This window comes from Muntiacus reevesi, chromosome 6 (genome assembly GCF_963930625.1).
Source record: "Muntiacus reevesi chromosome 6, mMunRee1.1, whole genome shotgun sequence".
NCBI classification, from domain to species: Eukaryota; Metazoa; Chordata; class Mammalia; order Artiodactyla; family Cervidae; genus Muntiacus; species Muntiacus reevesi.
This window is the reverse complement of record NC_089254.1, coordinates 38,140,899-38,167,141: the sequence shown is the minus strand read 5'-3', so window position 1 is coordinate 38,167,141 and position 26,243 is coordinate 38,140,899. Positions and strand designations below refer to the sequence as shown.

General features: G+C 35.8%; 1 protein-coding gene across 1 annotated transcript in view; it reads left to right on the top strand.

The window, feature by feature from the left end:
- The first annotated feature begins 1,260 nt into the window (after window positions 1-1,260).
- The window catches only part of LOC136170441 (platelet glycoprotein 4-like), a 42,002-nt gene continuing 17,019 nt past the window's right edge, over window positions 1,261-26,243 (top strand). The window contains exons 1-6 of the mRNA XM_065938612.1: window positions 1,261-1,380; window positions 11,571-11,731; window positions 17,992-18,139; window positions 18,954-19,133; window positions 20,680-20,771; window positions 23,001-23,047. Of these exons, the coding sequence (XP_065794684.1) occupies window positions 1,261-1,380; window positions 11,571-11,731; window positions 17,992-18,139; window positions 18,954-19,133; window positions 20,680-20,771; window positions 23,001-23,047 (748 nt within the window). The remainder of the gene's footprint in view (window positions 1,381-11,570; window positions 11,732-17,991; window positions 18,140-18,953; window positions 19,134-20,679; window positions 20,772-23,000; window positions 23,048-26,243) is intronic.

The window sequence follows — 26,243 nt, the reverse complement described above, 5'->3', positions numbered from 1 at the left end:
ATCTTGTTTATCAATGTCAGGTCAACTCAATTAAAAAAAAATTCTTCTGTAAACAAAATAGCTCAAATGAGTATGCTTTCAAATGTTAGATTAATAAATTATTTGTTACAATAGGACCTATTCATTCCAATAAGTATTTTCTTGCAATTTTTATGAAACAGGCATATATCATATAAATATACCAAAGATGAGACTGACTAGGTAAAACACATACTGACACCATCTAGTTGATTTTAACAGAATTGGCACAAATTAGTTGCCCATGGCAAAAAAGAACTATATTCCACTCAAATGTGTTATAAACACACACACCCGAGATTAGTAAGAAAACAAGGCCTGTCACAGAAAGTAGGCAACAGCTAACTTAAATATACTCTTGAAATTCTTTTCACCTTTAGACTATCTAACAGTCATTATTAAAAATGAAATTGAAAATAAAGTAGTCTTCTTAAAACTGCAATATTTTCAAGTATAAGAAAGAATTCAAGTATAAACTAAATATTTGTGAAAATGAAATTTCCTTTAAATAATGTTTACAATTTTGATGATAGTAGAGAGCAATCTAGTATTAATTTTCTGGACAATGTACTTTCCCAGTTTACAGATGCATTTTTTGTTTTAACTGATAGCTTACAATTATTAGAAGAATTGATTCCTTCTGAGACTCATCATATCATTGCCTGTAAAATCTATATCTTTCTACTTGTGAAAAATGTATAGTAAAGAAAACATTTGTCACCACATTTGCTTAGCATTTAGAAGGAAAACACATCAGTTTACCCACATTCAGTTTGCAGGAGAACTTCAGGTAGGGTGTAGAAGCCAGATAAAGGGTGAGGTTACCTATAAATGTCCCAGGCTGACAGAAGAAGGCAAAAGGTGAGAGTACAGTAAGCATGATCTCCTTAGGTAAGATTTCAGTATGTGAACCATTCAAAGGAAGAAAAATTTAAAAAGTATAAAGAAACGCCGTATGTGACAATATTTATTATTTCTACCACTGGTAGGTAGCTCAAATCAAGAAAAGGGTAAGATCTAGAAAGTTTTCTTTTTGAAAAACTTGTTTATTTATAACTGGCAAAATGATCTGTTTCAGTTGTGTATTTTCCTTGTACTTTGATAATTGTACTGATATTTATGCTTCTGTTTTATGATCTCCTTCCAATGATAGAACCAGACCACTTGGAAACCACCTTCATCAGACCCAAGAGTTTGAAAGACACAGGTGCTGAGCCTTAGCTTTCCTCCTGAACAAGAGACATGGGCTGCAATCGAAGCTGTGGGCTCATCACTGGTGCTGTCATTGGTGCAGTTCTGGCTGTGTTTGGTGGTATTCTAGTGCCAGTTGGAGACATGCTTATTAAGAACACAGTTCAAAAGGTACAAGTGGTATCAAGAACATGTCACTGCTTTTAAGTATGTCCAAAGAATATGTTGATATGTTTTTCTTTTGTATACATATATACCATTTTTATTGAAAGATTCTTAAACTCTATTGTGCTTTGAAATTTTCAAGTTTCACATACATGATTTCATATAATCTCACAGTAACCATTTTCCGCCTATTTCTGTATTGCCCCTCTCCTTCCTTCTCCTTGCTGGTAACCGCTAGTTTGTCTTCTGTATCTGTGAGTCTTCTTTTTTTGTTTTTTCTTTTCTGTTCCTCCCCACCAAGATTTGCTGTATTTTTTTTAAAATTCCACATATAAGTGACAGCATACAGTATTTGTCTTTCTCTGTCTTATTTCACTTAGCTTAAGGCCCTCCAAATCCATCTATGTTGAAAATGGCTAAATTACTTTTTTTTAATAACTGAGAACTATTCCTTTGTGCATATATACCACTTGTTCTTTATCCATTTATCTGTTGATGGACACTGAAGATGTTTCCATATCTTGGCAGCTGAAAATAATGTAGCTATGAATATTAGGGTGCATGTATGTTCTCAAATTAGTGGGGTTTTTTTTTTGTCTATATATCCAGGAGTATAATTTCTGAGTCATATGATAGTTCTATTTTCAGTTTTATAAGAAAACTCCACACTGTTTTCTACAGTGGCTGAACCAATTTACATTATCAGCAATAATGAATTAGGGTTCGCTTTTCTCACCAACATTAAGCTATCTGTGCTTTTTTTTACTGATAGCCATTTTGACAGGTGTGAGGTGATATATCATTGTGGTTTTGATTTGTATTTTCTTGATGATTAATAAGGTTGAGCATCTTATGTGATGTTGGCCATCTGTATTTCCTCTCCAAACAATAAATGTTAGAGAGAATGTGGAGAAAAGGGAACGCTCTAGCACTGTTGGTGAGAATGAAAATTGATACAGCTACTATGGCGAACAGTAGGACATTTCTTTAAAAACTAGGCAAAAAGTACCACACGATCCAGCAATCCCACTACTGGGCATATATACTGAGGAAACCATAAATGAAACAGACACATGTACCCCAGTGTTCACTGAAGTATTATTTACAATAGCCAGGACATGGAAACACCTAGATGCTCGATGACAGATAAATAGATAAAGAAGTTGTGATACATATATACAATGAAATATTACTCAGCCATAAAAAGCAACAGATTTGAGTCAGTTCTAGTGAGGTGGATGAATCTAGAGCCTGCTACATGGAGTGAAGTCAGTCAGAAAGAGAAAAACAAATATTGTATATTAACGCATATACGTAGAATCTAGAAAAATGGTACTAATGAACCTATTTGCAGGGCAGGAAGAGAGACTCAGACATAGAGAACAGACTTATGGACACAGCAGGGGAAGGAGAATATGGGACAGAGAGGAGCACTGAAATATATATATTACCATATGTAAAACAGATAGTTAATGTGAAGTCGCTCTGTGATAAACTAGATGGGGAAAAGGTGGGAGGGAGGTTGAAGAGGGAAGGGACATATGTATACCTGTAGCTGATTCATGTTGATATATGGCAGAAACCAATCCAACACTGTAAAGCAGTTATTCTCCAATTAAAAATAAATTAAAAAAAGAGACACATGTATACCAATGTTCACTGCAGCACTATTTACAATAGCCAGGACATGGAAACAACCTAGACGTCCATTGAGAGATTAATGGATAAAGAAGTCACGGTACACATATACCATGGAATATGACATAGCCATAAAGAGAAGTGAAACTGGGTCATTTGCAATGATGTGGATGAATCTATAGTCTGTCATTCAGAGTGAAGTAAGTTAGAAAGAGAAAACAAATGTTAACACACACACACACACATATATATGGAATCTAGACAAATTGTACTGATGAATCTATTTGCAGGGCAGAAATAAAGATGCAGATGTAGAGAGGAGACTTGTGGATATTGTGGAGGAAGGAGAAGGCAGGAAAAATTGAGAGAGTAGCATTGATATATATACATATATATATATATATTTTATCATGTATAAAACAGCTAGCTAGTGGGAAGCTGCTGTGTAACACAGGGAACTCAGTATGGTGCCCAGTGGGGATCTAGAGGGGTGGGATGGGGGTGGCAGTGGGAGGGAGAGGACAGATGTATACAGCTGATTAACATTATTGTACAGGAGAAACTAATACAACATTCTAAGGCAAGTACCACCCAATGTTAAAAAATGTCCTATGATAAGTAATAATGGAAAAGAATATTTAAAAAGAATGTATATCGAGGTATAACTGAATCACTATGCTCTACATGGAGAAGGAAATGGCGACCCACTCCAATATTCTTGCCTGGAGAATCCCACGGATAGAGAAACCTGATGGGTTGCAGTCCATGGGATTGCAGAGAGTTCGACATGAATGAGTGACTAACATACATATGCTTTATATAGGAATTAACAACATTATAAATCAACCATACTTCAGTAAAAATAAATAAATTTTTAAAAATACACTAAGTTCTTTTGCCTATTTTTAAAATGGATTGTTCTGTTTTTATTCTTTTTTCTGTTGAGTTGCATGAGATATCTATATATTTTTTACATTAACCTCTTACCCGTGGTCTTATCATTTTTAAATATTTTCTCCCATTCAGTAAACTGTCTTCACTTCAACAATTTTTTCTTTGCTGTGCCAAAGCTTTTAAGAAAACTGGGTCTCATTTGTTTATCTTCATTTTTATTCCCTTTGCTTTTGAAGACAGAGCTAAAGGGATTTATGTCACAGAGTGTCCTATCTACCTTGCCTTCTAGAAGTTTCATAGGTATACAGCTGTAAATTTAGGTTGTTAATCCATTTTGAGCTTATTTTTGTATATGGTATGAAGGAGTGTTCTAATTTCATTGATTTACAATGAGACTATCCAGCTTTCCCAGCATCACTTGGTGAAGAAACTGTCTTCTTTTCCTGGTGACTCAGATGGTAAAAAATTTGCCTGCAAAGCAGGCAAGAAGATCCCCTGGAGAAAGGAATGGCTACCCACTCTAGTATTCTTGTCTGGGAAATCCCATGGACAGAGATCTTAGAGGACTACAGTCCATGGGGTTGCAAAGAGCTGGACATGACTGACCGACTAACACTTTCACTTTCACTGTATGTTCTTGCCTCCTCTGTTGAAGACTGATTGATCATAGATGTGTGGATTTATTTCTGGGTTCTCTATTCTGCTCCTTTCATCTGTACGTCTGTTTTTGTGACACTACAATGCTGTTTTCATTATTGAAGCTTTGTATAATTCTCTGAACTCAGGAAGCTTGATAATTCCAGCTCCTTTTTTTAATTTATTTTTATTAGTTGGAGGCTAATTACTTTACAATATTGTAGTGGGTTTTGTCATACATTGACATGAATCAGTCATGGATTTATATGTGTTCCCCATCCCAATCCCCCCTCCCACCTCCCTCTCCACCCGATCCCTCTGGGTCTTCCCAGTGCACCAGGCCCGAGCACTTGTCTCATGCATCCAACCTGGGCTGGTAATCTGTTTCACCATAGATAATATACACGTTTCGATGCTTTTCTCTCGAAACATCCCACCCTCACCTTCTCCCAGAGTCCAAAAGTCTGTTCTGTACATCTGTGTCTCTTTTTCTCTTTTGCATTTAGAGTTATCATTGTCATCTTTCTAAATTCCATATATATGTGTTAGTATGCTGTAATGTTCTTTATCTTTCTGGCTTACTTCACTCTGTATAATAGGCTCCAGTTTCATCCATCTCATTAGAACTGATTCAAATGAATTCTTTTTAATGGCTGAGTAACATTCCATGGTGTATATGTACCACAGTTTCCTTATCCATTCGTCTGCTGATGGGCATCTAGGTTGCTTCCATGTCCTGGCTATTATAAACAGTGCTGCGATGAACATTGGGGTGCACGTGTCTCTTTCAGATCTGGTTTCCTCGGTGTGTATACCCAGAAGTGAGATTGCTGGGTTATATGGCAGTTCTATTTCCAGTTTTTTAAGAAATCTCCACACTGTTCTCTATAGTGGCTGTACTAGTTTGCATTCCCACCAAGAGTGTAAGAGGGTTCCCTTTTCTCCACACCCTCTCCAGCATTTATCGCTTGTAGACTTTTGGATAGCAGTCATCCTGACTGGCATGTAATGGTACCTCATTGAGGTTTTGACTTGCATTTCTCTGATAATGAATGATGTTGAGCATCTTTTCATGTGTTTGTTAGCCATCTGTAAGTCTTCTTTGGAGAAATGTCTGTTTAGTTCTTTGGCCACTTTCTAACACCATACACAAAAATAAACTCAAAATGGATTAAAGAGCTAAATGTACGTAAGACCAGAATCTATAAAACTCCTAGAGGAGAACATAGGCAAAACACTCTACGACATAAATCACAGCAGGATCCTCTATGACCCACATCCCAGAATATTGAAAATAAAAGCAAAAATAAACAAATGGGACCTAATGAAACTTAAAAGCTTTTGCACAACAAAGGAAACTATAAGCAAGGTGAAAAGACAGCCCTAAGATTGGGAGAAAATAATAGCAAATGAAGTAACAGACAAAGGACTAATCTCAAAAATATACAAGCAATTCCTGCAGCTCAATTCCAGAAAAATAAATAACCCAATCAAAAAATGGGCCAAAGAACTAAACATTTTTTTTCTTAATATTGTTTTGGCTATTTGGGAACTTCTTGTTTCCATACAAATTTTTAAATTATTTGTTGTACTACTCTGAAAATTGCCATTGCTACTTAGTAGGGATTACACTGAATCTCTAGTCTGCCTTGGGTAGTATGGTCATTTTAATAATGTTACTTCTTCCAATCCAAGAACACAGTATCTTTGTATCTGCTTGTGTGTTCTTTATGTGTCTTATAGCTTTCCAAGTACAGGTCTGTTATCTCCTGAGGTAGATTTATTTCAAGGTATTATGTCTTTTTTGATGCAATGGTAAATAGGACTGTTTCCTTAATTTCTGTTTCTGATAGTTCACTAATAAGTGTATAGAAATGCAACAGATTTCTGTATATTAATTTTCTATCCTGAATGTTTACTGAATTCATTGATGAACTCTTATAGTTTTCTTGATGGCACGTTTAGGATTTTCTATGTGTAACATACGTCATCTGTAAAAGTAACAGTTTTACTTCTTCCTTTCTAATTGGATTCCTTTTCTTTCCTTTTCTTCTTGATTGGTGCAGCTACATTGAACAAAATTGGAAATGTGTTCACCTTTGTCTTGTTCTTTATCTTAGAGGAAATACTTTCAGCTTCCTTTTATTGAGTATGATGTTAGCTGTGATGGATCATGCCTTTATTATGTTGAGGAGGTTACCTCTATGCCTACTTCCTGGAGAATTTTTATCATAAATGGATGTCAAATTTTATCTAAAGAGTTTCCTACAACTATTAAGATTATCATATGGTTTTCATTCTTCATTAGTTAATATGACATATCACATTGGTTGATTTGAAGATACTGAAAAATCCTTCCATCACCAGAATAAATCCCACATGATCATCATGGATGATCCTTTTAATGTACCGTTGCATTCCATTACTATATTGTTAAGGGTGTTTACATCTATGTTCATCAGTGATATCGACTTTTGTTTCCCCCTTTTTTTTTTTACTTGGTTTCTCTGGTTTTGGTATCAGGGTGATGTTGGCCTCATAGAATTAGTTCAGAAATATTCCTTCCTCTGAAATTGCTGGGACTAGTCTCAGGAGGAGAGGTAGTTATCATGGCTGTAAGTGTTTAGCAGAGTTCAACTGCAAGGCCATCTGATCCTATACTTTTATTGTTGGAAGTTTTTAATTTGCTGATTCAATTTATTACTGGTAATTGGTCTGTCCATATTTTCTATTTCTTCCTGGTTTAGTCTTGAGATACTGTATCTTAGAATTTGTCTATTTCTTAGATTAGGCTGTTCATTTTATTGGCACACAGTTGTTCACAGTAACCTCTTATGATCTTTTGTACTTCTATGGTGTCAGTGATAACTTCCAACTTTACATTTCTAATTTTACTGATTTAGACCATTTCTGTTTTTTTCTTGATGAGTCTGGCTAAAGGATTATCAACTTTATCTTTTCAAAGAATCAGCTTTTAGTTCCATTGACCTGTATATTTTAAGTTTCTATTTCTGATGTTTATGATGCCTTCGCTTCTACTTTTTGTTCTTTCTCTAATTTCTTTAGGTGTAATTTTAGGTCGTTTGAGATTTTTTTCTTGTTTCCTGAGGTAAACTTGTAAACTTTCCTCTTAGAAGAGCCTTTGCTACAAACCACTGGTTTTGGATCACGTTTTCCTTTTCATTTGTCTCTAGGTAATTTTTATTTCCTCTTATATTTTTTCAGTGATTCACTGGCTGTTTAGTATCGTACTGTTTAGCTTCTCTGTGATTTTTTAAAAAAAATTTCTGCAGTTTTTTTTCCTTTCAGTTTATTTCAAGTCTCATCACATTGTTGGGAGAGGTGCTTAACAGTATTTAAATTTTCTTATATTTATCAAGGTTTCTTTTGTAACCTAGTATGGAATTTCTCCTGGACAGTGTTCCAGATGCAACTTAAATGAAAGTGTATTCTGTTTTCAAGTGGAATGTTTATATATATATATATATATATATCATATATGTATACACATATACGTATACACACATACGTATATCAATTAAGCCCATTTGGTCTAATGTGTCATTTAAGGCCAGTGTTTACTGATTGATTTTCTATATGGATGATCTATATGATGTAAGAGGTGATGTAAGAGGGTTGTTAAAGTCCTCTATTATTATTGTGTTATTGTTGATTTCTCCTTTTATGTCCATTAATATGTGCCTTATATGTTTGTGTGCTCCTATGTTGGGCGAATATATATTTACAAGTATTATATCTTCTTAGATTGATCCTTTGATCATTATGGAATATCTTTCTCTCTTGTAACAGTCTATATTTTTAAATCCATTTTGTCTAATGTAAGTATTGCTATTCTGGCTTTCTTTTGCATTTCATTTTCATGAAATACCCTTTTCCATCCCTAATTTAGTCTGTGAATTTTCAGATCTGAAGTGAGTCTCGTATCACAGCACATAATCGATCTGATTTTGGGATTGACCATCTGGTGATGTCCATGCATAGCCTTCTCTTGTCTTGTTACAAGAGGGTGTATGCTATACAAGTGCATTTTGGCAAAACTCTATTAGCCTTTGCCCTGCTTCATTCTGTACTCCAAGGCCAAACTTGTCTGTTAGTCCAGTTATCTCTTGACTTCCTACTTTTGCATTCCAGTCCCCTATGATGAAAAGGACATCTTCTTTGGGGTCTGGTAAGACCTTTCTATTGTTAGTCCTATTATCTTAAGATGGATATGGTGGGAGTGAGTCTGGTAAGATCATTCTATTGTTAGTAACCAACTGAAAAAGTATATAAGACCTTGATAAGAGTAGCAAGTGGGGCAGCCTCCATTCCTCTCCTGTTGTCTATGTCAGAAGCTTCCTCTGTCCTTTTTCATTGTAATAAAACTTCTGCCACACAAAATTCTGAGTGTCTGAAGCTTGGTCCCTGGTCTCTAAGCTACATCTTCTTCAGAAATCACAAATCCAACATCGTTCACTATAAGCTATCACCCTGAAATAAGCATTTGAAATAGCCTAAGATGATCGGGAGAAATATCAATAACCTCAAATGTGCAGATGACATCACCCTTATGGCAGAAAGTGAAGAGGAACTAAAAAGCATCTTGATGACATTGAAGGAGGAGAGTGAAAAAGTTGGCTTAAAGCTCAACATTCAGAAAACTAAGATCATGGCATCTGGTCTCATCACTTCATGGGAAATAGATGGGGAAACAGTGGAACCAGTATCAGACTATTTTGGGGGGCTCCAAAATCACTGCAGATGGTGACTACAGCCATAAAATTAAAAGACGCTTACTCCTTGGAAGGAAAGTTATGACCAATCTAGATAGCATATTAAAAAGCAGAGACATTACTTTGCCAACAAAGGTCCGTCTGGTCAAAGCTATGGTTTTTCCAGTGGTCATGTATGGATGTGAGAGTTGGACTGTGAGGAAAGCTGAGCACTGAAAAATTGATGCTTTTGAACTGTGGTGTTGGAGAAGACTCTTGAGAGTCCCTTGGACTGCAAGGAGATCCAACCAGTCCATCCTAAAGATCAGTCCTGGGTGTTTATTGGAAGGACTGATGCTGAAGCTGGAACTCCAGTACTTTGGCCACCTGATGCAAAGAGTTGACTCATTGGAAAAGACCCTGATGCCAGGCGGGATTGGGGACAGGAGGAGAAGAGGACGACAGAGGATGAGGTGGCTGGATGGCATCACCGACTCGATGGACATGGGTTTAAGTAAACTCCGGGAGTTGGTAATGGGCAGGGAGGCCTGGCGTGCTGTGATTCATGAGGTTGCAAAGAGTCGGACATGACTGAGCAACTGAACTGAATATAGCTTCGGTTTCCATATAGTTTCCAGCTATAACACCCTGATCATTTAGGGTAAACATCTTTACATTTAGAAGAATAGCAGTAATTTTGTCTTAATTTTGGGTTTGCTATGGAAATAAACACTTTTTAGGAGCAAAGAAAAAGTTCTTCAAGGACAATTGCTTGTAAAAAGTAAAACAGTCTCACAAAGCTTTAGCGGCTGCAATGTACCCAGTGTAAAGGATTATGACAGCACAGGTATTTGTACTGGCATTTTGGCTGATACTGTTCATCTCTAAGGAATTCCCTATTCTCTCCATTAAGCAATAAGTAAAGTATCCTGAAGATACGAAACTTAATTTGACTACTATCAACTAAGTGCAGAGATGACAGAAACAAACAAAAAAAAATTAGTAAAAGCACAGAGTAAAAGTATAGTAAACAAAGGGCCAGAGCCTAGGATCCTTGTCATGATTCTACCTCTAGGTATTTGCCTCGGTGACCCTTGGGCCAGACACCACGTTTCTCAGCCTCAGCATGCTCTCCCAGAAAACGTGCTAATGTTCAGTGTCCTTTCCTGACCCCTCATTCTATGAACTGATGCTTCCTGGTGAATGAAAAAGTCAGATTATCCTTGAGTTCACGGGTGTTTTTAGGCTGGCTTTCTGTGAAACACTGTTCTCCCTCTTCCTCCAGGACTAAGGTAAACTGAAGCCTTACACCTCCATAGTATTCCTTCCAAGGTACTTAACTGGAAACACTGTCTGCTACAAAGTCACCTTCGTATGCATTAGCTACTAGAGCTTCCTGGGCTTCCTGCTCAGAGAGGGAAAGCCTTGGAAGGAAACTGGGAGGGCATCTATGATAACTCCCTCCTTTTACAAATAATGAAGTTGACCCACGAGGGTTTGGTGACTCTCTGTAGTCTCAACTCCTGAAGTATGGGAGAGATTTCTCATGCAGAGTTTTCTGATTCTGTCATTGGTATTTTCTCTATTTGTGTATTGTTACTACAAGGAACATCCATGATTCTTAACATTCTTTATGGATTTCACAAAGAATAATAAGAAACCTTCATTTGCCCTTTTATCTAAAATGTAGTAACCTAAATATAATGAATTAGACTGTCATAATTTCTAGAAATATGTACTAATATGTTGCTGTAAATATATTGAGAATTAGGGGAGCCACACTGAGTAGGATTTTGAAGGGAGAAGTCAGATTTGTGTTTTCCTTAATTTAACAAATGTTAAGTGATTTCTTTCTGAATTATCCAGCTTCTGTAGAAAAGTGAAAAAGCTTCAATACCATTGGATTTTTTTCCTTTCCTTCCTCAGTGCAACTCACAGAAGGCAAAAGAGAAGTTAATGTTTGACCTGATAAGAACTTTTTAGAAAAGTTTTAATAAAAATTTCTTAATAAATTGTATTATAAGCTATCACAATACTGTCATAAGGTCCCTCTAAAGCTTGCCGATGGTTGGCCTTACAATAATCAGACATGTCTGCAATATCACACGATTCTCTTTGTAAACTGTTGACTAAAAGAGACTGCTATCATAAAGTGCTGAAAGCATTTCTGTTGCAAGCATGTGGCAGGTTGCCAAGGTTCTCATGAACAAGATACTTGAGTTTAGCCCTTTTACTGGATAATTAAAGGTTTGCAACTCCCACAAATGCCTATACTGACGACAAAGAAATAACCCAAAGTTGTTTTCTTTTTCACAGGAAGCTGTCCTTGAAGAAGGTACAATTGCTTTTAAAAATTGGGTTAAAACAGACACACGTGTTTATAGACAGTTCTGGATATTCGATGTACAGAATCCAGAGGAAGTGGCAGTTCATAGCAGCAAAGTTAAAGTTAAGCAAAGGGGTCCTTACACATACAGGTGAGTGAGTCCCCACAATAAGTGGCACTCTTCGCTTGATCATATGTATTTCTGAAAAAGCTTTCACTTGACACCTGTTGCTGTATTGGACATACTCATTACTTTCTTGCCATTAATCTACATTGAAATATTTGTTTCTGCCTATTTAAAACCCTAAATATGTAATAATGATAAGAAATACATACTTTATTATGAGTTTACCAGCATCAATTAACTTTTAAGAAGTTATAGGAGTTTTACTTGTGACGTATATTCTAAATACCTCTAAAACCTGCAGGTTAAATAGGAAAAAAATCTATCCAGAATATGTAAAATCAGAGTATTTTAAAATCCTAAAATTGAAAGTGTGGGTTATAAGAGTGTTCTCAAAGTGTGACTCCTGGACCAGTAACATCAGCATCGCCTGGGAACTAGGGAGAAATGCAAATTCTCAGATCCCACCTTAGACCAAATGTATCAGAGACTCTGAGTTTTGGCCCCAGTAATGAATTCTACAAATACCCTGGAGGATGTCAACACATACTCAATTTTGAGAACCACAACATTAAACTGATTTTACATAACCACAAAACCTGCTAAGGATTTCTATTCAAACTATTTTCCAGGTCTTAAGGGTGTTTTTATTTATTCAGTAGTTTCATTTTTATAATTTATCCACTATTGAGACTAAATATCTTGTATGCCTTAATAATTCAACATACTTCTGGACCAAACATTAGACTATTAGAACTCAGTTCAGTTCAGTCGCTCAGTCGTGTCTGACTCTTTGTGACCCCATGAATTGCAGCATACCAGGCCTCCCTGTCCATCACCAACTCCTGGAGTTTACTCAAACTCATGTCCATCGAGTCGGTGATGCCATCCAGCCACCTCATCCTCTGTCAACCCCTTCTCCTCCTGCCCCCAACCCCTCAAAGCATCAGGGGCTTTTCAAATGAGTCAGTTCTTCGCATGAGGTGGTCAAAGTATTGGAGTTTCAGCTTCAGCATCAGTCCTTCCAATGAACACCCAGGACTGATCTCCTTTAGGATGGACTGGTTGGATCTCCTTGCAGTCCAAGGGACTCTCAAGAGTCTTCTCCAACACCACAGTTCAAAAGCATCAATTTTTTAGCACTCAGTTTTCTTCACAGTCCAACTCTCACATCCATACATGACCACTGGAAAAACCATAGCCTTAACCAGATGGACCTTTGTTGGCAAAGTAATGTCTCTGCTTTTTAATATGCTATCTAGGTTGGTCATAACTTTCCTTCCAAGGAGTAAGCGTCTTTTAATTTTATGGCTGTAGTCACCATCTGCAGTGATTTTGGAGCCCCCCAAAATAGTCTGATACTGGTTCCACTGTTTCCCCATCTATTTCCCATGAAGTGATGAGACCGGATGCCATGATCTTAGTTTTCTGAATGTTGAGCTTTAAGCCAACTTTTTCACTCTCCTCCTTCAATGTCATCAAGATGCTTTTTAGTTCCTCTTCACTTTCTGCCATAAGGGTGGTGTCATCTGCATATCTGAGGTCATTGATATTTCTCCCGGCAATCTTGATTCCAGCTTGTGATTCTTCGAGCCCAGCGTTTCTCATGATGTCCTCTGCATATAAGTTAAATAAGCAGGGTGACTATTACAACTAGGGAAAATAATTAGCCAGAACATTTCCAGTTTAAATTAAACAAACTGAAACCAGGGGATATGTAGTAATTTATACAAACTTGGGAATTATTAACTCTTACACTATTGAGTAAATTTCTCCTATCTAAATTATAGACTATGCTTTTCTAACTATCAAAGTAAGAAAAGGAGGGACAGAGGTGCCAAAAACACTAACTTTATCACGATATTAGGAATATATTTATGGTGCCCATATGGGAGCAGAGTTAAGTCCTGTTGTATCATTTGTTATAAAAATTTTTATTGTTCCTCAAGAATAATTAAAACTAATTATATGCCATGGTCAAGTAAAAAATATCATATTTTCAATAGTTTCTTCTAATTCATAGCTTTACTTTCTTCCTTGTTTTAGATAGTCTGTAAACACATAATTTCTTTCCTTTCTGTGCATTAATATATTTCTATATCAACAACTCACACTCAATTATAATGAAGTAAGAGTAGTTGGGAGGGGATGCCTGCTGCCATAACACATAATGTAAGCTGTGGAGTCCCGCAGTGTTACTCTGTCCTAGCAATTATCCTCAAGTGTCCCAGCTCCAGGCATACGCTTATGACTATTCACAACTCTCTCAGAGATTACCTGGTTTTCATTGTTACAGAAAAAAATCTTACCTTCAAATAAAGTTTTATCTTTTTCAGAGTCTTACAGTTCTTATGGCATTATCAAAAGCCTATGTGAATATCTTATTTCAAAAAAAATGTTGTAGCTATGATGTGTGCATCTGAAAATCTAGAATTCACATATGACCTAATAAGAATCTAAGCGCAACTTTAAAAATCAGAACTGAGTGAACGGATGGCATGTAAGAAAAGAGAATAATGAATCTGAGAACTTACCATGATTTTTGTTTAATTTTTTGTTTGTTTGGAGAGGTTATGTTTTAACTTTTAAGGATACTAATGGTGGCATAGAAAAACACAATACTGACTCCTCTCCTAGTCCTGCTCTGATAGGTGACAGTTAATATATATTTTATTCTTAGAGGTGTGAACCTCTCTCTCTAAGGGATAAAAGTGAAATGAGTAAGATGTAATTGATTTACCTGGAGAAGCAAAGAGGTGAGGGTTGGAAAGAGAAGTTAGATTTGCAACTAAAGCACACAAACAATTAATTTGTATATATATAACAATATTAAAGGATTTATGATTAACTATGAGTTATTTTGTCTAATTAGGTCAATAAAACAGAGTTCTTAGTGTCTGTTAATGCCTTAACTAATAGGAAAATGACTGGCTACATTTCAGGAAAAGTTAATAGCTTTTCCCAACAATTCCCTGAATTCAGTTGAAACTGGAAGTGGAGGAAAGCTGTTGTTTAGTCGCTCAGTTATATCCAACTCTTTGCGACTCCATGGAGTGCAGCAAGTCAGGCTTCTGGGTCCTTCACTATCTTCCAGAGTTTGCTCAAACTCAAGTCCATTGAGTCAACGATGCCATCCCACCATCTCATCCTCTGTCGCCCCCTTCTCCTCCTGTCCTCAATCTTTCTCGGCTCAGGGCCTTTTCCAATGAGTCAGCTGTTCACATCAGGTGGCCAAAGTATTGGAGCTTCAGTATCAGGCCTTCCAACGAGTATTCAGGGTTGATTTATTTAGGATTGACTGGTTTGATCTCCTTGCTGTCCAAGGGACTCTCAAGAGTCTTTTCCAGCATCTCTGTTCGAAAGCACCAATTCTTCGGCACTCGGCCTCCTTTATGGATCCAGCTCTCACATCTGAACATGACTACTGGTAAAACTATAGCTTTGACTAGGGTGACCTTCGTTGGCAAAGTAATGTGTCAGCTTTTTAATATGCTGTCTGGGTTTGTCAGAGCTTTTCTTCCAAGGATCAAGTGTCACTGTCATGGCTGCAGTCACCTTCCACAGTTGATTTTGGAGCCCAAGAAAATAGTCTGTCACTGTTTCCATGTTTCCCCCATCTATTTCACCATGAAGAGACGGGACCAGATGCCATGATCTTAGTTTTCTGAATGTTGAGTTTTAAGCCAGCTTTTTTTCACTCTCCTCCTTCACCTTCATAAAGAGGCTCTTTAGTTTTTCTTCACTTTCTGCCATTAGGGTGGTGTCATCTGCATCTCTGAGGTTATTGATATTTCTCCCAGCAATCTTGATTCCAGCTTGTAATTCACCCAGCCTAGCATTTTGCATGATGTGCTGTGATATAAGTTAAATAAGCAGGGTGACGATATACAACCTTGATGTACTACTCTCCCAATTTTAAAACAATCAGTTTTTGCCATGCCGAGTTTTTACTGTTGCTTCTTGACCTGCATACAGGTTTCTCAGGAGGTAAGTAAGGTGGTTTGGTATTCCCATCTTTTTAAGAATTTTCCACAGTTAGTTGTGATCCACAGCCAAAGGCTTTAGTGTAATCAATGAAACAAAAGTAGATGTTTTTCTGGAATTCCCTTGCTTTTTGTATGATCCAAGGGATGTTGACAATTTGATCTCTGGTTCCTCTTCCTTTTCTAAATCCAGCTTGTACACCTAGAAGTTCTTGGTTTTACACACTGTTGAAGCCTAAAGGATTTTGAGAATTACCTTGCTAGCATGTGAAATGAGTGCAATCGTGTGGTAGTTTGAACATTCTCTGGCATTGCCCTTCTTTGGGATTGGAATGGAAACCAACCTTTTCCAGTGGAGAAGGATGTCCCTCCTCAAACAGAAGCACAGGCTTATTTAGCTTTGGCTGCTAATGTGAGGCTGATGAAACTCTGGCAAGATGTGACATGGGTCAAAGAATAAAATTATCTAGTTTGAGATCTTATGTCTATTCCAACCTATGCCAATTCTTTGAAGATCTGGTTAATTCCCTCAAAATATTCTCAGATCCAATATAATTTTTTATGTTCTTCTGCTTTGGTAGGGGTACACAGAAACCAATCTTGGGCTAAAGTAGAGGGGAACTCCTCCCTTTGATCTCATTAACCAACACTTTCTAGGACCTGTGTGTAGTCTAATTTTTAAACCAAAATTGAGTGATTATGTTCTCTTTTTAAAAGTACATTTTAAACACAGACCTCAGTTTAAAGGATTTTTCTCTTAGTGACTGCCATCTACTGGTACAGTGTTGTAACTACAACTAAGAAAACAATTAGGGTCAAAACTATTTTGCTATTATTTCAATTATTATTATATATATATATATATATATATAAATCTCCTGAAAATTAAAGCATTTTAACATTAAAATTTTAATAATATGTAATCTAAGTTTAAAATATAATTTTCTAAGAGGGAATAATAATTGAGTAGTAATAGACTATCCTGGCTGCTGTTTTCTTTTTGTATTCTGTGTGTCTGCAGTACTCCAAGAATAGTGAACAATAATGCTTTAATGAAATTATATTAGAAATAAGATATATTTCTATATTTTTGTTAATTCACTTTTTAAAGAATATGAACCATTATTTATTTATTCTAAAATATTTACCAAGAAATTACCATTTACCAGATACTGCTTGGGCATACAAAACACACATAATACCTATCCTACAGGAATTTACAATTTTATTATACCTGATTGAAATCAAGTCAAGTTTTCTTTGGTTTGTTTTTGTTTCCACACTTGTTTCATGTTTTTTCAGTGTTTGCCTTAGTCAGATAACAACAGATATCTACCATAACCTCACATAATAGATGTTCAGATAAATGATAGAGCAATGAATAATGTATACCTTACTTCATCTCACTAAATATCTTTTACTTCCAAAAGATTTTTCCCCATAAAACCACCCTTCACCTCTTTCCTAAAGGTAGATGGTACTTTGCCAGAGGTGTTTAGAGCGAGAAGCTTATATGTAATAAGTTTAACAATATATGGGGGAGGCATTGAGGGGAAATGATCTGTAAAGTGGAAAGTATATTTCACTAGCATCTTTATTTCTCATTAAAACATTGGAAAATATGGAAAAGCCAATACAGGAAAGTCTGTGCACTTTGAACAGTCTTTCTCTTATATGAAAACATGCTCTTACTATTCCCTTGTTTAAAACTCTCTTTCTTCTCCTCGCCCTCAGGATAAAAGCTAAACATTTCAGTAAGGGATGCAGCCCTTTTACGGTCCAGATCTTAACCTAATCACTTTATTTCCACCACTCTCCTTACTCCTTAAACCAACCATATTGAAACATCTGAATTACTAAAATAACACATTTACCTAAAACATGCTATTTTCTATCCCATTTTACCTAACTAAGCTTCTATTTGTCACTCGGAACACTTAAGATGGAATTGTATCCTGTCCGTTATCCCCACCATAATCCCTAGCCTGACTTTGTACCTGTTCCATGCTTTCCCACAGAATCTGTGTAAACTCCTACAATGACACATATTCCTTCTCCTCTGCTATGCACACCTAAGACTCTCTAATTTGCTGGAGGCTTGGCATTGGCCTATTTATCATTTTAACCTACTTCTTTAGTCTAATCTCTGACATAATCTTTGTACTCAATAATCACTGCTTAAATGAATGGCATTTGAGAATTAATATTCATTTGAAATAACTATTTTGAATTTTAACTTCTGTTGAAATGAATGACATTCATTTGAAACAACTCTTTTGAGTTTTAGTTACTCTTGTGTTTCAGAGTTCGTTATCTAGCCAAGGAAAATATAACCCAGGACTCTGAGAACCACACGGTCTCTTTCCTACAGCCCAACGGTGCCATCTTCGAACCCTCGCTATCAGTTGGAACTGAGGATGACATGTTCACCATTCTCAACCTGGCTGTAGCCGTGAGTAGACAAACAGCAAAATTACTCTAGAATCCAACTGTAAATAATCTCATGATTAAAGCTACCATTAGATATCTTTTTTTTCCACCTTTATAAAAATGCTTTCTTATGCTATTATTTTTAATTATGATCATTTGGAAAGATGACAAGATCATAGAATAATCAACTGAAGACTGATTAGAAGACCACTTAGAGTGTATCATTTTAAAAAGTAGGATTTATGGGGCTTCCCTGGTGGCTCAGTGATAAAGAATCCGCCTGATAATGCAGGAGGCATGAGTTCAATCCCTGGTCCAGGAAGATCCCACATGCCTCAGAGCAGCTAAGCCTGTGCTGTTGAGCATGTGTCCTAGAGCCAAGGAGCCGCAACTACTGAGCCCACAGGCCCCAACTTCTGAAGTCCGCACACCCTAGAGCCCATACTCTGCGTCAGGAGAAGCCAGCACAGTGAGAAGCCCGCGCACCACAGTAGAGACTGGCCCTGCTCAAGGCAGCCAGAGAGAAGCCTGCACAGCAGTGAAGACAGCACAGCCAAAATCAATAACCAATGAGAGAAGCAAATAAAATGTGTCCAAAAGTAGGACTTAACTTTGCAACTCTTCTTCCTGTGGCCCACACAACCACAGAGAAACGCAATCATGAAGAGAAGAAGAAATAATATACTTTTAGCCCTGGCTAGATTTGGCAGTCATTTTAAAGATAGCTGGAGCTTGTTTTATTCAGTTTAATTCTTACATTGATATTTATTTGTTAAGAAAGTGATACTGCAGTCGGTGTCTTAAACCATGATTTTTTTTTTTTTTTTTTTTTGCAGGCTGCACCACATCTCTATCCAAATACATTTATTCAAGGAATACTCAACTCACTTATCAAAAAGTCAAAATCTTCTATGTTTCAAAACAGAACTTTGAAAGAACTATTGTGGGGCTATACAGATCCATTCTTGAATTTGGTTCCATATCCTGTTGCTACAACAGTTGGTGTGTTTTATCCTGTGAGTAACAATTATAAATGTTGATACTGTTAGACTTTAACTGGATAAATATAATCATATTGACAGTTCATAATTTTTTTTATCATTTAATGTGTCAACCATATTTCTGATCTCAGAGTACATACTCTCAGTTCTTAAAAGTCACTTTTAAAAGTTTAATACTCAATTCACTTAACAAAAAGTCAAATTGTCATGTTTCAAAAGAGAACTTTGAAGGAACTATATATACTAGTGGGCCTACAAGGATCCATTCTTGAATTTGGTTCCACATCCTACTAATACAGTTGGTTCATTCTATCCCGTGAGTAACAATATGAATGTCAATATTATTAGACTTTAACCAGATAAATATAATGGCATTGGTAATTCACAGCTTTATTATTTAGTGTGTTAACCCTATTTCTTAACCCTATTAGTTTATTAGCCCTAATAAATATTCTCACTATTTCAAAGTCTATCTCACATAGTTTTATCTTTCCTAGCTGGGAAAATTTACTTCTCTGAATTTACTAATTAAAATTAAACTAGCATTTAATCAAGTTTCCATTCTTTGACAAATATATAAACTGTCTAAAATTAAATTGTAGGGTGGAAAAACTTTGAATACAGTTTTGACTTTGGTTTTCTATCTATGAACAATCAGATTGAATCCCCATTTTTATATGAAATGTATTCATCATACCATTCTTCCTTCTCTAGCCCTCTTACAAGTTTGTTTTAATGTAAATTTAAAAGTTACCTGAAATTCCACAGAACAAGAAGGATAAATCAGCAATGTCATATGTTCATAGAGTTAGTTGATAAAAACATCTACAAATGTCATGAAATGACATATAGGAAATTTAAGAAGATATGAACTTGGTGATATACTTAGTTAATGTTTTGAGCCATGAAAAGAACAAGTTAACTACTACATTTTAATATTGAATGTGAATTCATTTGGCATTTTATTAGATATCAGTAATATTCTTTAATTATTTTACTTGATATGACTTTTAGGATTGCAAGGTTATATATCAATTAAATTTAAGTAGAGAAGCCTTAAAGGATAATAAATTCAATTATTATTTACCTAAAATACTCAATTCTTTTCTTGGCTATTTCTATTTTTAATTTTGTGTACCTAAATTTTAGTAACCACATATTAGAGATCATAACATTGAGAAAACTTCAGGAAAGCTGTCATTTTTCTCATAGGTTTTGTTAACTATCCCTTCACCCCAATATAACAGGACTAGTGATCAAAATGGCCTTTCTGGCTTAATTACAAGAGAGTACTAGAGTTGGATCGTGTCAGCTTCTGATAGTTGTTTTCTTCCTTTATCTCAGCATCTAGCACTTATTTCTGGACACCTTTTATATCTTGCTTTTATAAAATATTAAAAATCAGTAATTTAAAAAATTAATCACTTATATATTTCAAATCATATAAAATAACTGTGAACAGCCAGTGTCTGAGAAATGCAAAAGTGAGTTAATTATATACTACAATTTGGAAACTTTGGCTTGTTTTAGAAGCAGTTTTTTCTTGTATGTGTTTCTTCAGTACAACAACACTGCAGATGGAGTTTATAAAGTTTTCAATGGGAAAGATGACATAAGCAAAGTTGGCATAATTGACACATACAAAGGCAAAAAGTAAGTATACAGGCAAAGTAAGGTGTGTGTGTGTGTGTGCGTGTGTGTCACTAGGATGCTTTAAGGCAGGCAAGAAACTTATTTACTAACTGGTAAGGCACAGGCACCAATCTGTGGAACAGAGTTGCCTGTATCTCGGCCCTTAGAAACTCCTGGTCTACCAGGCATTAACCCTTTAGTTGTGACGACTAAAAGTCACACTGGTACATAGCCGCTGAGTATCAGCCCCACTGGAGGGTTCACCTTTATGAATAGGTCTCTTATACACAGAAATCTAAAGGGGCTGCTTTGATCTGTGTTGCATAACCAGAGTTTTCATGCACACTTCAATTACATAACAGCAAATTAAAAGGAAGAATATCAATATGTCAACTCATCATCCAGGAGCTAGGAAAATATACTGTTGCTTTATTGTTGTTTTACTGAGCATGAAATAAAAATATCATTCTTTCCAGTGACATGATTAAACATGTCTATAAAGATGGAAGCTTAATGAATCCATGCCACAACTTTTGTGACTTTCCCCTTCCAAATGTTCTTAAAATAACTCAGCTTTAAAAAAAAAAAAGTCTATCAATATAAAATAGAATTATTATTTCCTGTTCTAAAACTGACATATTGAACTTGAAAATAAAGAGCACATATCCTGTGAAGTAGTAGTAAAATGAGATATGTTCACATAGCCACAATTTCCTACTTTTCTCTAGCTCCCGCCTGCTTATCTGGAGTACATCTAATCTGTTGTATGTCTAAAATAGGAAGAATCCCAATAAATACCAAGGGCAAAAAGACTTTTCTCCTCCAAGTTAAGATGAGTTTTAGATCAGTGATTTCCTGACAAAGAATAATCAAAATCAAGAGATGAAATATTTTTATTAATTAAGCAAGCATTACCTCACACTGAGTTCCTATATAAAATTTGCATTAAACAGTTAAATAGTTACTCATATTCCTTTTTCATCTACAGAGTCCAAAGTCACATTTTTTTTTTTTTACAGGAAAATCTAATGGAGGGAACAAAACACATCTAAATGCTCATTTTATGGGATATCATCACAGTGTTCATATACTGAGTACAGTGAGCATTTCTTTAATTTCAATATTACAGAGAGGTTTTGAGGAGTTACTGAGTGCTCCTAATTGGAATAAGAATTTCACATGAGTTTAAGGTTAAGATAAGGTTAATTTAACTGACCATGGCAAGACTGAGCATGATTGACAGTTTATTCTGTTTCAAAAAGCAGCAACAGCTTGCCTTGACATCTTAGGGCATGATATGTTAGGAGAGTGAAAAACCCATTTTCTATCATGAAAAAATTTCTGAGACTGCAGAGAAACTATCACTATTATTGTTTGTATTGTTTCCAGATATATGTATATCTCATGAAATACCAGAGTATAAATTAATAAACTCCATTCTACTTTAATGTCAGTTCATGCAAAGTTAAAAGAGGGGAAAAGTATCAATTGATTATCTACATTTCCAGTCACTACTAATCAAACATCTGCTTCTTTGCTCCTCCACAATTCCCTCTTCTCCCTCATACTGAGTTTACATCAGTTACCTACTTAATATTTTCTCCTATTCAGTTGAACACTCAATATACTATGCAATAATCCACTTCTCTCACTGGAACATAGAAACTTAATCCTAAACAGAGATCTAAATTTCTGATAAATATTTCTCAAAAAATGTTTAAAAACTCGGTCTGTTCCAAGTTGTTCCTAACAACATTTATCAGTTTTTATTTTATAATCTGGCCACTTAATGGTATCAGGCACTTTATTACCTCAGCAAGATGAAAATTTCGAACAAACATAGACCAAGTGATTTAGAATATTTCTTAAATTTAGCATTTGTCACATCTAGTCTAATCAATATTTATTACTTTAGCAGAAGTAGGGCTTTCTTGGTGGCTCAGTCGGTAAAGAATCTACCTGCAATGTAGGAAACTCTCTGCAATGCAGGAGACCCAAGTTCAAGCCCTGGGTCAGGAAGATTGCCAGGAGAAGGAAATGGCAACTCACTCCAGTATTCCTGCTTGGAAAAACCCACGGACAAAATAGCCTGGTGGGCTACAGACTCCTGTAAGAGTCAGACACAACTTAGCAATTAAACCACCAACCCCACCACTTGAACCATAAAAGACAAATTAATGTGAGGTGGTTCTCTTGGAATGTGAATGTTCATTTCCTTTCCTTTCCTTTTTTTTTTTTTTTGTCCCTAAGGCATCTCTCCTATTGGGCAAGTTACTGTGACATGATTAATGGTACAGGTAAGGGTATTTGTTTTGTAATAATACCACAATGAAACCCCCTCTTTTCTCCCACAAATCTATCATCATACTGACAATGTTCTCTATAGGTATGCTTTTACCTACTTTTGTATCCCTACAACATAATTCAGAGTCTCTATTCCTATACGTCTTAGTAACTACCTAATTTGGTGGAATGTCTCAAGATTAACCACTAAGGATAAACCATTACTGCATTCCTAGGGAAATGTTTGCTTTGTAAAGACTAATTAACTGACTTACTGGTCACAGAAGTAAAGAGGTTAGTAGTTACTGTTCACATCTATTGTACATACTGTATAGATAATAATTTAAAACTGAAATAATTTAACAATCAACATAATTATAAAAGGTAAAACATATATTCAAGTGGAGGTTTCAGTATGAAGAAGAATCAGTAACCTTGCAAGGGGAGCCATCTGTTTTGAATAAGAAGATCATAATTACAGAGAAAAGAACAACAGTAGCAACAAAATCAAGGTTACATATGTGTTAACCAATACATACCTGTACTGGATATTGTTACTAACCATGAAAAAACATGCAAAAAGGAACATTCTAAACTAGAGTTGGGAACAAAGCATGAAGTTAAAAGTATCTAAGAGAAAAACAGAAGTAAAAATACTAGGAGTAGAGGTATATTGGGCAGGCCAAGGATTCTGATCCCTTTGAGAGAGATTGTTGGTTACACACTAGAAAGAGTCTAAAGAAACAGAATAGATTCCAATGTTGTTAGCAAGACAGAAGCACTTACTATACCTTCTCCAATAAGCTTAAAGAGGTATACAATTATAATACTGATTTACACTTGAATGTGTTTAAAAAAAGGGAGTCCTGCTAGTATGCACAATCCTAGGGTTATGACACATGGTAACCACTGGTATCATTATGACAGAATCTTTGATGATATTTAAAGCTTTTCAATGTATTCTTTTCCTTTAATGTTTAAGGTGTTGGGAAGGCAGTTGTCAGTAACGCCCATTCAGAGACCCATCTGGGCACTTCAGCTAATCTTCAATAGCCCATTATATTAAAGGCAGGATCGAGTTTACTGATTTTCTGTTATAAGTGAAGTGTAAGAAGATTCCAAAGTTTGTGCTGTTACTAGAAAAAGAATGTGGTATTCATAATTGAAGGCTAGGTGTTACTGTTTTGAACAAATACATTCAGCAGCAGCTCATTTTGTTGATACTCATTTGTGGGGTAAATGGAGGAAATTATCTAGTTATTTCTTCTTATATTCACTGTGTGCCATGGATAATAATCACTGTAGGGGTTCAATAAACTCAACAAATGCCTTTCATGTTTTGATGTATACATTTTCAAACTATTTGCATGAAATTCTGCTTAGAGAGAGAACTTCAAAAAATGATTTAAAAAATATTAATCAACCATAAGGGTAGGTGAATGAATCACAATCAAAAGTAAGAACAACATTTGCCAAAAGGACATGTAAAGGAACCTCAAAGTCAGGAAACTGCCACTCTACTGATACGGTAGGAAAACAATCATAGTTTTAACAACAGATGATTTGGCCATTTTTTAAAAAAAACTTTCATTTATTTTTAAACAGTGGGAAAATTTAATACAAAATTGAATACCAATGAATGTGTACAGTATACAGACTTGTTGAATAAGATAACAGATAGTCACCTGTCAGTATTAAGCACGTGAAATAGGGTTAGTACAAACCAAAATGTGCCATAAGTATTAAGTACACACAGGATCTTGAGATTTTGTTAATTTTATATTGATTATATGTAAAATGATGTTATTTTGGATATACTGGGTTAAATATAACTGACTTCTATCATTTTAAAATGTGGCTATTGGAGGATTTAAAAATTACATGTATACAAATTTCTGAATCAACTGGCCAGTAAGACGGCAAGGCAGAAGAATGTGAGTGCACCTCTTCTTTCAGAAACACCCAAATCACAACTAACTGCTCAACAACCATCCACAACAACATCAGCAAAATGCTAGAATCATCTAAAAAAACACCCTACATCCAAAGACAAAGAAGAAACCACAACAAGACAGAGGAGGGGCAAAGTCACAATAACAATGAAACCAAATTCCATACCTGCCAGGTGGTAAAATTATTTTCCACAAACTGGGGGAAAAATAAAAATAAAAAAACCAGTAGTGGAAGTTCTGGTGAATACCATTTCCTCCCCAAGATCCAGCGCCACCCAACAACCTGTAGGCGCCAGTGCCGGGACACCTCATGCAAAACAAGCAACAAGGCAGGAACACAGCCCCATCCATCAGCACACAGGCTTTCTGAGTGCAGCCCTGCCCACCAAAAGGACTAGACCCAGCTCTGCCTGCAAGTGGGCAGGAACAAAATCCTCCACCAGCAAGCCTGTGCAAACCTCTCAGACTCAGATAGTCTTATCCAAGGGGACAGACGGCAGAAGCAAAAAGAACTACAATTCTGCAGCCTACAGAAATGAAATCACAATCACAGAAAATTAGACAAAATGAGGTTGCAGAAGAATATGTCCCAGATGAGGGAACAAGATAAAACTTAGAAGAACATCTTAATGAAATGGAGATAGGTGATCTACCCAAAAAAAGAATTCAGAGTAATGAAAGTGAAGATGATACATGATCTCATAAAAAGATCAAGAAGATGTAAAAAATGTTTAACAAGAGACCTAGAAAAACAAAAGAACAAAAAGAGATGAACAATTCAGTAACTGAAATGAAAAATACACTAGAAGCAAGCAACAGCAGCGTACCTGAGGCAAAAGAATGGCTAAGTGAACTCAAAGAATGGTGGAAACCACTGCTGCAGAACAGAATAAAGAAAAAAATAATAAAAAGAAATGAAGACAGTCTAAAAGTCTGGGACAAAGTTAAATACACCAATATTCACATTTATAAGAGTTTCAGAAGCAAAAGAGAGAGAAAAATGAATGTAAATAGCTGAAAATTTCCCTAACATGGGAAAGAAAACAGTGAGTGTAGTACAGGAAGTGCAGAGAGTCTCAGGCAAGATAAATCCAAGGAGGACTATGCCAAGACACACAGTAATTAAATGGACAAATATTTAAGACAAAGAAAAACATTAAAAGCAACTAGGGGAAAACAACAAATAACATATAAGGTAACTCCCATAAGATTATCATCTGATTTCACAGCAGAAATTCAGCAGGTCAAAAGGGAGTGG